Raw genomic sequence first — 12,706 nt, 5'->3', positions numbered from 1 at the left:
TGTCGATATGATGTCACCGAACCGGTTCTCCCCCCCGCCCTCCCCCCACCCCCCACGTTATTCTTACCTTTTATTTGGTCCCACCCCCAATCTACTGCTGCCTCCTGAGTCCCAGCTGATGACTAGAGGGAAAAAACCTGTTTAAACTCTTGCCGCGGGGCTTCAAAGGGCCGTCCTACAGCTGATCAGTGTTAAAAGCAAACAAATGAGTCGGGTCGTAAGTGTGAGGACCTTCCAGAAATGACTCTGACCAGCTAGCCACGCCCACCTAGTCACATGACCTCCAAGCCACACCCACAGAACCAGTACTAAAAAAATTTAGAACCCACCCCTGAGCTGCACCTCTTGTTTCTGAAGTTCTGCTGGCTGAGGATGAAAGCAGTGGGGAAAACAGACAGGAATGGCGGAAAGCAGCCAATTTTGCATAATTCTCCCCCAGTGGTTTTTAGGGATGTTTGCTCTTACGCATGCTGTATCTTTACACATTGGGCCACTTTTATCTCATGAGTAGTTCACAACACTGTGTAGGAACAGTCAGGCTTTGTACAGGTAGCCCGTCCCTGGCCTCAGATGCAGAAGGGCCCAGTGGTGGGTTTCAAAATTTTTTACTACCGGTTCTGTGGACGTGGCAGGGGAAGGGTGCTATAAAATCTCCATTCCCAGCCCACTCCAGGGGAAGGTTACTGCAAAATCCCCATTTCCTCCCGATCAGCTGGGACTTGGGAGGCAGAGAACAGATGGGGGCGGGGCCGGTCAGAATTTTTACTACCGGTTCTCTGAACTACTCAAAATTTCCGCTATCGGTTCTCCAGAACTGGTCAGAACCTGCTGAAACCCACCTCTGGAAGGGCCAGACTTCTCAAAGACAACATCTGTGGCCAAATTCTCTAGTGGCTTTTCCAGGAGAGCCCAAAGGCTGAGAAAAGAAGCAACGGCTGGCTCGTTTCTGGATGGGTATTATAGCAAAGATCTCTCTAAATTGGGACTGAAATCAGAACTTTTTTTTCCCCACGGGATTCACAACCTGACCAAACTTTCTCCTTGCCTTCTTGCTTCTAGCTGATTTGTTGGGCCCTAACTGTCCCAGGTGTCGAAAAACCTAGGATGAAACCTCCTTCTGTGTATGGGCTGCGGCAAAGCGCCTGGGAGGGAGTGGCCATGGCCATTGTGCTGGGGCGAAAGACTGGCGGAAGGCCAGCCGAGGAGAAAAGTTTGTGGCTAATAACCCAGAGGCGAAAACCTCAAGGCAAAACAGGCAAGGCGAAGAGACTGAGCCAAAAAGTCCTAGACTCGCCAGGGAACATTACCCAAACAATTTGTTAAAATCTAATTGGACATTAAAGGTAACCAGGGTGGAAGGTGGGAGCCAGTGGTGGGTTGCTTCTGGTTCGATCCAGTTGTATAGAACCGGTAGTAAAACCGGGGGAGGCTCTGCCCACCCGCCACGATGGGTGATCTGCGCATGTGCAGAAGTGCGTGCGCTCCCGCTGCAAACTGGTAGTAAAGGTAAGTGGAACCCACCCCTGGTGGGAACGTGGGAAAAGATAACCATAAAACCATAAAAAACCCAGATCCGGTTTTGCTTCTTCTCTCACCACTTGGTTTAGTAAAGTGTGCCTTCATTAACAATGGATTCGAGAGGCTTATTTTTATAACTGACCAAGTTGCCACGATTGACAAATGCAGTAATCCTCCCTTTAAAATGAAGGATTACCCATCTGCTGTTTAATTAACAGAGGTGTGTTTTGATCAACAAGGAAACATTCTGGTGTTCTGACTCTTTCCCCAAAGTCCCCGATTAAAAGGAAAAGGGACAAAAGCCGGCTGCCCAAATAAAAGCAGAGGGTCCAGGGGAGGCTGCAGTCGGAGTCCAGCGGGCACCATGAGGAGACCTGGAGACCAAGTGGGTCTCCTCCTCTTCTGCCTGATGATCGCAATCCACCGAGGGGCACAGGAATCCCCCCTCCCAGGTGAGGAGCAGGCAGGTTGGCTCTGAGGAGGAGGGACAGTGGCCTTCTGCTCTCCTTCAGAGATGGGAAATGTAGCATAGCTCTAAAAAAAGCACTTTTTTGGGCTCCAAATGTTTTCCTTCCTTTGCAGAACTTAAGGCGCTGGGCCTGGATGGCAACAATACAATAGCCATTGTGCGGGGGAGTCCAGGCTTGCCAGGACCACAAGGGCCACGGGGGCCCCCTGGCATTCCAGGGGCCAAAGGTGGGTCTGTGAACAGAGGGTGAAGTTGGCTCCTGAACCTGACCCCTTCCGAAAGAAATAACCCGTCTTGTCACAAGGCAGAAGGAAGGTGCCACGATGAAGACTGCCAGGACTGGCACAAGAGGGAAGAGAACCGTTTCTTCTGGGCACTCGACCTGTCAAAACTCCCCCTCCCAAAGGGGACATTTCCTTGGGTTTGCCACATGCTCTGGTTTAAATCTGCACAAAGCACAGAGTGGCTGGCAGGGGGCTGCCCACCCAGCCACCTTTCAGCTGGGGGCTGCTCCTCTCCCTCCCTGTGGGCACCTGGAAGCCTCACTATGTCTTCCCTTAACAGGTGAACGATGCTTGCAGGGAATCCATGGGAAAATTGGAGCCCCTGGGCCAAAAGGTAAGGTGGAATGAGAGGGTTTCCGATTCCAGGGTTGCAACAGCCGGTGGAGAGAGGGGCACATTGGGAAAAAACCCAAAGAAAGGACCCCAAAACTGGAGGGGGGGGTGTTGGATTGCTTGATCATTGTAGATTTTAGAAAAATCTGGCAGGGTCATACTCCACTCTAGTATCAGGATGCAGATGTAGGGGTGGTCACCGACCAGTATTAAGTATCTGGGGATGCAAAAAAACTAACAATCTGAACTGATCTCTTCAGATGTTATCTTTAGTGAAGTGTGCAAACCAGCGTCTACATGTTTTGCATTGGATGAGAGCACATCAGTAGCAGTGCCTTAAATAGAAAGTCCCTACAGAGAGTGGTGAGGACAGCAGAGAAGATTATAGGAAGCTCGCTTCCCGTGATTCAGGATGCTGCTTATAAGAGCACATAGCTTAGAGCTCCAAGCACTGTTAGACACTCCACATACCCACTTTACGGTCTCTTTCTGTTGCTCCCCTCTTGGAGGAGTATTTCTAGCAGGACTACCAGATTCTGTAACATCTTTGTTCCCTATACCATCCGTCTGGTAAACTCACAAGATTGGGGTTTTTTTGCCATGTGTACATGTATACATCAAGATTAGACCGTGCAGTTTCTCTCTGTCATATCAGATATGTGGGCATATGCATAATTTTGTATTTTTTTTTTATTTTGTCATATTTATGTAGTGTATATTGGAGGTGGTACCTGTTTGAGAGCTGTATGTAATGAAATTTCATTTAAATGTATGCTGATTAGTGTCCATTCAAAGTGACAATAAAGTTATTTTATCTATCTTCTGTCTACTTTGAGCCTGAAGTATAGGCAGCCTCCCCCCCAGCCACGAGCCCAGATCCTCACTTCTCACCTTTGTGTGGGCAGGAAAAAACCACTGGCATCTCTGGGGCTGCCTGGGGTGAGGACCAGGTTGGGTGCAGGAGGTCTCAAAAGAATTTCTTCCCTTTGATTCAGGAGAAAAAGGGGACCCAGGACAACCTGGAGAGAAAGGTAAGAGTTTGGTTGTGATGCTCTGGGACCCTGTCTCTTATTGTGGGTGCCTCCATTCTACCAACCAGGAATTTTGTTTCTCACAAATGATATAAATCATGTCATCTTATTTTGCTCAACTGTGCCAGAACCATTTTCCAAAAGGAAGGGACCCTCCTGAAAATGGCTTATGATGCCCCTCGGAGTTCTGGGGGGCTGGGGAGAGGGCTTGGTACCCACTTCCCTCCAGCAGATGTTGCTACTTATGGGTTTCTGGGGTTCAGCTACTTGCCACCCCCTCTTGAGCCCGAATGATGCTGCCGAACCCTCCTAAAAAGGAAGAATTCTGCCCTCCTCTTTCTCTTTGCATTCCAGGCGAGAAAGGCGACCCAGGAGAAATTGGTAAGGACTGTGGGGAACATCGGGAGGAGCTGCCTCAGATCGGGGCCTCTGCCAGCCTCTCTGTTCTCTGAAGCAAAAGGGGCCCCTGGCTGAATTGTGCAGCTCAGCTCCCCAACAAGCTCAGTGGGGCATGAAGTTAAGCTGAAAGGGATCCCTGAGAGGTTGGCAGTCTGTGGCACATCAGACATAGTTGTTCCTCTGTCCCCTCACCAAATTCAGGTCAGCATGGTGGGATCCCTCCCTCCTCCCCGAGCCTTCCCTGCCACATGAGGGAGTGGGTGGGCAGGAATTGGCTTTTTTCCCACTTCTTTCTTTTTTGCAGATGAGAAGAGGCTGGAGGCGTTTCAGTGCAAGCAAGGTGAGTGTCAGGTTTTGATGTCGTCTCAAATGAAATAAATTGCATTTCCAAACAGATAGTCTTTGAATAAATCTTTCATTTTATTAAGCACAACAACCTGTCCCCGATCGTGGCATAGCCAACTCTGACTTCCTGACCCCAAACCTTCCCTTTCCGTTCCCCAATTCTCTGTGTCTCATTGGCCCTCTTCCAAATCACTCTCCCCATATCTACTACTGAAGGTCCCAGGAATGTCCCCCCTCCCATCTCATCTCCTAGGGGATATTATCTTCAGGGAAAATAAGTAGGTGAGAAGTCAAGCGTCCTCTTGCCAGCTGCCCCCCTCTTCTCCTTCTTATGTCAGCACTAGAGTGAATGCAGGTTGAAGTGCTGACATCGAGTTTGCGTGTGTCCTTATTATGCAACCCACCCACCCCCACAATTCCCTAGAGAGACAATGCTGTGGCTGGGTAGTTCCAGCATTTACAGGACCCACTTCTGACCACCGGCAGCTTTTGGGAAACACAAAAAAAGGGTTTGCACTAAAACAGATTTCATCTTGAGAAGGAAAATGGCTCCTCCAAAAACATTTCAGGAGGGTAGCACCCAATGCTATGGGAAGCCCCATCCCCATTATGCAATACCAGAACTACTTGATCCACCTTACTGGCTGGATGCCTATTGCCAACCAACGGAAGCCACTGAGCCAGCCCTCAGGAATAAGACCCTTTGGCAAAGACTGGCACAGAGAGCGCCAACCTCTCCTGCCCTCTTTCTGCCCAGGTGCCCCAAACTGCAAAGAGCTCTTGAAAAGAGGAGTGGTCCTGAGCGGCTGGTACACCATCTACCCCCAGGACTGTCAGCCCCTGGAGGTGCTGTGCGACATGGACACTGACGGAGGCGGATGGATCGTGAGTCTGGCAGAGGGCAGCTCCTTCCAGGCGCAGCCAAGGCATTCAGCATTCCTGACTGCAGTGCCCTGGAGGGAGCCTTTCGTGGGAAAGGGGGTTATGCCCCATGGCAGATACACTGTTGTGGCCCTTACACGGCCTGTGCAGCTAGTAGCCAGGATTGTAACTATCAGGCCCTGCCTCTCCTCCTTTCCCAAGAAAATATAGACTCTTGAAACGTGGCATTTCATATACATGTTCATGGAGCACTTTGTTTATTAGCTGCATGAATACGGCTGGGGCTCCTTTTAATCCAAAAGGAAGTACCTTAAATTGGTAGCAGCCCAGTGGTGTGTTAAATGCCGTTTTCCACTCATCCCTCTCCCTTATTCTTATTTGATAATATGCCTCTCTCAAGTCTAGGTTTGAAAAGATTTTTCCTTGCAAGAGGTGTGCTAGCATGTCCTTCATAAGGGGGTGTTTACATATTTTGTACGCTTATTGTATTCAGCTTCCTGTAATCTACGCATAATCTCACACGGCCATCTTTTTTTTCTCTGAAAAATATACTGGGGCTGCGATTTTTGCACGTGCTGGTTCAATGAACCCTCTTTTCAGGTTTCTGTCAATGAAAATTCTTAATTCTGTCAGTTCTCTAGGGGACATGCAATACATCTTTGGTTTGGGAAGCTTTGCCCCTAGCGGGATTTTGATTGCACAGTCGGTAGCGTGATGGGTGGGGAGTTCGTTGGATGCCTTTTCACTTAAAACCTCAGCTAGGTCTCTGTATTCCTTTGATATATCCCCATTTGGCGTTCCCCAACTGGGCATCATCTTTTCGCAGTCAGCCCCCCCCCGTCTCCCTTTTTTGTCGTCAACAAAAGTTACCCGTAACTGAAATCGGATTGACCCTTGCTTCCAGTTAATTTTGGGATTCCATTTTCTCCGCCATGCTAACCCAAATACTAACGGCCATTCCATGCTGGGTGCCACCACAAATGTCAGTGTCTCTTTGTGATTATCCATAGTTATTTGTAGGGGCTCAGTAGCAAATATGGCAGGTTCTCCCCCGAATATTGACCCGTCTAATTGACAAAATTCAATCAGGTTCCTTGGTCTCCTTAGGTTTATTCCCGGTTTCCTTACTAGGGTGGGATTTATGAAGCAACCTGTGCATCCCGAGTCTAGAAAAGCCGAGAGTTTTACTTCTATGCTTCGACTAGGTATAAACAGCCTTAGGGGGAAGGTAAGCGGTTAAATTGAGTTGCTTACCAGTGGTTCATCTTCTGGGTCGCTTTCGGTGAAAGTTGGTTCCTCTGGTTGGATTTCTGGAGTTTTGGTCCCCAAAGGGTGGGGGTCCTGAAACTTGACAGTCGCCTTGCTTCACAGGGCAGTTTCCTTCCCTCGGGGGCTTGGCTTTGTGGGTTCCCCCCTGACAGGTGGTCTGATTGTCTCACCGGCATCCTCGAATGGCACTCTGCAGCTTGGTGCCCCTCCTTCCTGCACTTAAAACAGGCCAATGACCTCAGGGTGAAGAGGGTTGGCGATTTGAATTGCTCTCTTTTCCCCTGGAGTGGGGATCTCTTTCAGCCTCGGCTTGGTCGGTACGGGTTCCTAACCATGTTGATCTCAGCTTCCTCCAAGGTGTGGTACCACTCAGGCAGGTGATCCGGTGCTCCTCTGGTGACACAGGCATTGTAGAAGTCATCGTTTAATCCATCTTTGAAACAGCTCACCAGGATTTCTTCCGGCCAGTCGACGCGGCAGGCCAGGTTCCGGAACTTCTCAGTGTATTCAGCTATGGACCATCGCCCTTGCTTCACGACTTTGATTCAGTCTTGGGCTTTTTGGTTGGCTAGGGCAGGGGTCGGCAACCTTAAAGCCATTTGGACCCATTTCCCACAGAAAAGAAAACACCGGGAGCCACAAAAACCTTCCCGTGCCTGACTATTTCCTGAGCGGCCACAAAACTAGCATATGTAGTTGAATTAAACATTCTGTTTTCTTCTGAAAGTTTTCTTTTCTTGGATTTATCCATGGTTGGCCTACCAGGAGTTGAAAAGTTCAGTAAATCATGTGCCGGTGGGTGTTGCACATTGGTAGTTGTGACACATATTTTGAGTGACAGGGAGCCACAGCAGAGGGGTGAAAGAGCCACATGTGGCTCCAGAGCCATGGGTTGCTAACCCCTGGGCTAGGGGGTCCTCGAAATGGTGACACAGAGCCATTATGAATCTGTCAAAGTTTCTCAACTCTGCAGTCTCCGCATTGTGCAGGGTGACCATCCATCTGGCTGCAACTCCCTCTAACATGAGCTTTGGGTTTGAAATGCACGCCCGTATTCTTGCATTTAAGTGAGTACATGCACCATGAAGAATTCCAGCTACTGCGGGTTTCCATCAAATTTTATTCCTAAGGGTGGTGCTTGTCTCTCCAACTGTGGGTCCCTGGGCTGACCTGGTATATTCACGGCAGCTCAGATCATGGATTTGCTGCAATGGTGGCGATTCCAGCGGCATCGACTTGTTCTCCTGTGGCGGGGTCTGGGGTAATCACCTGGGTGTCTTCTGCGGCTTCTGCTCCTCTGGGTGGCGGTTTCAGTTCCCCCCTCAGGTTGATGTTTTCTAGTGCCTCTATTACCAGCCAGTTGATGTGGCACTTCAGCCGGTCCTCCCTCCTGGTTTCTTCAAAAGTTTCCTCTTGATCGGACAGGGCTTCCAGCTCTAATTTCCAGCCAGGCTTGGGTTTGCTTGACTCCTCGGGTTCTCCCGTCCCAGCTGTCTCATTTTTTTCCAATTCCGAGCGACCTGTGCGGTTTCTTGGAGTCCTCTCGGTGTATCTCCATCTCCACGACTGGGTATAAGGAGCATGCTTCCGGTTGAGTGATGATGGAGATATCTGCATAGCATTTGATTTCTCCTTGTTTGCTGCTTTGCTCAGACATCATTGTAGAGTGAACACGATAGAGTGAAAATATGCTTCTATGGGTTGACTTAACTTTGCAGAGTCTGCATTCTGTCAGGCCTTGCCTCTCCTCCTTTCCCAAGAAAGTATAGACTCCTGAAAAATGATATTTCAAAAGGAATCTTTTATTGAGAAGGAGTAATAGCAGGACAAGGCAAAGCAGACTCTAAATTCCCTCCCAAAATATACAATTAGAAATAGGGCTTTAGAATCCCTCCCTCGAGTCTGAATGTGGATTCAGCCAATCCACAGGTGTGAAGATGTTATTTTAACAGTCGTCCTGAGAAACATATAAGGAGCCATTCCCAGGATCTTCTTCCGCTTTCAACAAACTGAAACAATCCACATGGCCCTCCCTCCTCATTACATTCCAAAAAAGGTGAGAATACTTCAGGGTGCTTAGGCGCCAGGAAAAAGGTTATAAAATACAGCTTATCCCCATGCTCCCCTCCCTCCATTTGAATGGCAGTATCACGTTAGGGATCTGACAATAACTTTGCTGCTTGCCAGGAATGGGATGAACCAGAAATCGAGTCTTTCCTGAGACCAGATGGGGGCCGGAGGGATCCTGGGAGGGGGTCCAGCACTTCTGGGTGGAGAAGGCCAGCTCTGAGACCGCTAAAATTTGGGAAGGGGGCCTGCTGAGCTGGAAGGTTAAGTGTCCCAATTCTCCCCCATAGGTCTTCCAAAGGCGGTTGGATGGCTCGGTGGACTTTTTCCGGAAATGGGATGCCTACAAGAGAGGATTTGGAAACCAGCTATCTGAATTCTGGCTTGGGAACGACAACCTTCACCGCTTGACCTCGCTAGGTGAGGGGCTTCCCCTTGTAGCCCTGAACCCTCCTGTTGCCAGGGGAGGGGCACAGGGCATAGGATCCTCACTGGGAAGAGCCCCAAGGGGACCCTTAGGTCCCTCTGCTGATGGGGAGGCGCAGAGGTGGGATTCAGTCGCTTCAGACCAGTTTGGGCAAACCGGTTATTAAAATTCTGCCCAGTTTGGCGAACCGGCTAATTCCACCACTGGCTGAAATGTGCTTCTGTTTTTGACTGATGTGCTGCCTCACCACAGCTGCATGTTCATGTTCCAATCCCCCTTGCCTGTGGCAACTCGAGAGTAGGCCAGGGATGCATTGTGAGTTGACAGAGAGATTAGCTTGAACTGGTCAGAATTTGTTCTGTCCCCTTCGCACGCACAAACACAAACAGACAGCCAGGAGTTAATGAATCAAACAGTCAGGAATTCCTTTAAGATAACAGTCTTAGCAGCGAACCATGAACTGCCTGCCAAGAGATTTTACTCACTAAGGGAGGTTTTTTCTCCTCAGTCCGATATACCAAATTAATTCCACAAAGCAAAGAATTGTCAAAGTCCAGTCCGAAGAAATCCAAAAAGAGATTCTAAGAGTTCTAGAAACACAATATGACTTCCGAGCTTTTCAATTTATCCGTCACAAGGCCTGAATAGCTGATACACCCCCTTTTATCCCTTGTGTGGTGTCGTCCAGTGACTCAGCTCAATCTCTGGCCTTCCCACGCCTCTTTCTCTGCTGTGCGCGCTTATCCTTGTGACGCTGTCTTGGATCCAGCCAAAACTCATCCCCCTTGCTCTCTATCTGCGGCTGCTCCAAAGTGCCTTGCTCTTGGCCTTCAGAAGAAACCTGAGGCATTTCCAGAGAGGAGGGTCCTGGAGAGGGAGGCCTTGCCAAATCCTCTCCTTCACCTTCTGAGTCCTCTCCCTCTGTTAGGACAGGCTCGGGGGTCGGAGTCACAACAGAATTGCTGTATCCAACCTCTATCTTTGAGGCGAGTGGCCAGGAGGCAGGGCTAGGTGTGATGAGTGATGTTGAGTTGGCCACACCCACCCAGTCACATGACCACCAGACAAACCTATCCCAGCCAGAGAACTGATTGTTAAATTATTTAAATCCCACCACTGGGGAAGCGCCAGAGAAACAAGCCTGTGGGGCTGTGAGTCTGAGCAGTGCGCCAGCTGATCCACGTGGCTGTTCTCTTCCTCCCAGAAAAGTATGAATTGCGTATTGACTTCACGGATTTCGACAATAAGGATTCCTTCGCCAAATATGCGTCCTTCCAGGTGGCTGCAGAATCCAAGTGGTATCGGCTAACTCTGGGCGCCTTCACAGGGGGCCCTGCAGGTGAGTCCCTGACAAAATCCAGGGGTCCTCAGCATCCTTCTCCCTGAGCCTTCCTGGATTTGGCAGCACCAGTCTGGCCAATGAATGCCTCCCTGGAGATGCTCTGGGCTGGCTTTCCAGCCACCCATCCCCCCTTTCTGCCTCCCAGGTGACTCGCTCTCCCAGCACAACAACATGACCTTCTCCACCCAAGATAAACGGCAGGACCCCAAGAAGATGAACTGCGCTGAGATGTACAAAGGGGCTTGGTGGTACCATAAATGCCACCACTCCAACCTCAATGCGAAATACTTGATGGGAGAACACAAGTCTCGTGGGGTTGGCATCAACTGGGCTTCTGGGAAAGGGCCCTACTACTCCTACAAGCGCTCAGAAATGAAAATCCGGCCTGTGGCTTAGGCGGCTCCTTCAGCTGTTGGGGCTCTTTCTTTCTGAGGGGTTCCAAAGGGCATCTAGTCTATCCCTCTGCTTTTCATTTGCTACCTTGATAGGGAGCTTGCATTTTACAAAATTCACGTGATTAAATGATCTTGCAGATTTGGAGGGGAGGTGGTTTTTCTATTTGTCCCCCTTCAGGTCCACTGGAGTTGGGTAGCCAACGAATGTTAAATAAATATCGTAAATAAATAAAAATATGAACTTCAACCCAGCTGACAGTCTCCAAGTCTGCCTTACTCCAAGAGGATAAAATCTGCCAGCCTTTGGCAAAGGAAGGGCTCTGAGCTCCCGAACACAGCCCAGCAGAACCAGTTAAATATCCCATCTTTCCACCAGGAAACACAAGGGACCCAGATGCATCTTTTTGTCCATCATGAGTCTCACAGTAAAAAAAGTGCTCCTATAACCTCAGGGAAACAATAACAAACTCCCCTTCCCTTCCTTGGAAGAGGCAAAATCTGGCAAGACTGGTTCTTTGGTTGTTCTACTGCCTGATGGATTACTTTACAGATCAATGCATAAAACAACTTTATCTGGAGAAGAATCTTGAGATCTGAAGGACAAATGTCCCTTTCCCAATTAGAGAGATATTTTGCATTCTGGCTTCCTCCAAAATCAGTGGGTGGGCTGGATTCAGAGCCCTTAAAGGTGCCACCGCATTTCAGCAATTCTCCGTTGCTCTCGCGCCATCTTAAGAAAAACAGGGGAGCCTGTCTTTTGAACAACAGGAGAATAAAACAAAAAAAGGGACCAGTCCCTGAAAGGCTGTTTGGAGGGCCCTTGATTCTTCTCCACCAGGACTATGCTTGGATGCCTCCCTGGAGCTGTTGGGCTGTGCATTAAGAAGGGGAAAACCCCATGGTTCAGAGCTGCACTTCTTGTTCCTGGAGTCCTGCTGGCTGAGGATAAGAGCAACGGGGTGTAGAAAGTTCGCACCCACCCCCCTCCTAGAGGAATGAAATATTTTGAGGAATATTTTAAAGAGGCAGGATAAAATATTTCCCCTAAGAGAGGAACAAAAAATCTCAGCTGGGGCTCTGACAGAAACTCAGAGCCCCAGCTCCCTGCCCCCAAGCAGATACTGAGCTGGGGCAGCTTTTAGAAATGCAGATTTGGTAAACCATTACTCCATTACTCCATTACTGCAGCAAAGTTTGAACAAAGGCAGAGTAGCCCTCACCCAAGAGCCAACACAGGGCAAAAGCCATGAAGCCATAATAGAAAGTATGGCACCACCCTCCAAACTTCAACCAAGCGTAGCTCAGTCAAACAGCTAGGATTTGTACTTTGCCTATAGAGCCAACTATGATCCATACATAACCCCTACATGGCACCATGGGAGTCTGACAACAGTCAATAGAATACATGTTCTTGCACAGGAACAGGAAGCTCAGGGGCAAAGCCCAAGAGAAGGTATAAAAACCCCTCACTCTCAAATCCATGTGGTCAGCTGCCCAGAACCCATGTGCTTTGTGGTTCTGTCCATCATTAAACCATCTTTCCAATCAGCCTCCAGCCTCAATTTTGTCTCCAGTGTCTTTCCCCCCAGATGGAAACTGAACCTGTTGGATATTTCTTCCAATAGGGGGAAAGCAGCCAATTTTACATGATTCTTTCTACTCCCCCAGTGGCTTTTAGGGATGTTTACTCTTATCCATGCTGTATTTTTACACATTGTGCCACTTTGAATATTTCACGAGTTGTTCACAACACTGAGGATTGTGGCATCTCCTGGCTCTTTTCTGGATGGTTTTGAAGGATCTTGAAATCTGGGTTGCAATTGGACCTTTTCCTTCAAGGAATTCACAGCACCTGACCAATACTGGATAAAATACTTGAGAAAAACCAGATCTGTGAATATCTACTCACAAAAAAAGTTATAACTAGGTTTAACAAATTGGGTTT

At 48.9% G+C, this 12,706-nt stretch overlaps 1 protein-coding gene across 1 annotated transcript; it reads left to right on the top strand.

Moving 5' to 3' along the window:
* The first annotated feature begins 1,841 nt into the window (after positions 1-1,841).
* On the top strand, positions 1,842-11,006 carry LOC117671305 (ficolin-2-like). The gene is made up of 10 exons (XM_034427157.3): positions 1,842-1,970; positions 2,101-2,214; positions 2,552-2,605; positions 3,600-3,635; positions 3,990-4,016; positions 4,339-4,374; positions 5,137-5,264; positions 8,888-9,017; positions 10,229-10,363; positions 10,512-11,006. The coding sequence occupies exons 1-10, from the start codon at positions 1,883-1,885 to the stop codon at positions 10,760-10,762; spliced, it is 999 nt and encodes a 332-aa protein (XP_034283048.2). The 5' UTR covers positions 1,842-1,882; the 3' UTR covers positions 10,763-11,006.
* Positions 11,007-12,706: the final 1,700 nt, after the last annotated feature.

This window comes from Pantherophis guttatus, chromosome 16, assembly GCF_059756535.1.
Source record: "Pantherophis guttatus breed Tessera chromosome 16, ASM5975653v1, whole genome shotgun sequence".
In the NCBI taxonomy this organism is placed as follows: Eukaryota; Metazoa; Chordata; class Lepidosauria; order Squamata; family Colubridae; genus Pantherophis; species Pantherophis guttatus.
The sequence above is the reverse complement of the archived record's forward strand: the minus strand, read 5'-3'. Positions and strand labels throughout refer to the sequence as shown.

Excerpts from the sequence above, each read along its gene's own strand:
- LOC117671305 (XM_034427157.3), top strand. The coding sequence starts at position 1,883 with ATGAGGAGACCTGGAGACCAAGTGGGTCTCCTCCTCTTCTGCCTGATG. Across the intron at positions 1,971-2,100 it reads ACAGGAATCCCCCCTCCCAG|AACTTAAGGCGCTGGGCCTG; the intron begins GTGAGGAGCAGG and ends CTTCCTTTGCAG. Across the intron at positions 2,215-2,551 it reads TGGCATTCCAGGGGCCAAAG|GTGAACGATGCTTGCAGGGA; the intron begins GTGGGTCTGTGA and ends TTCCCTTAACAG.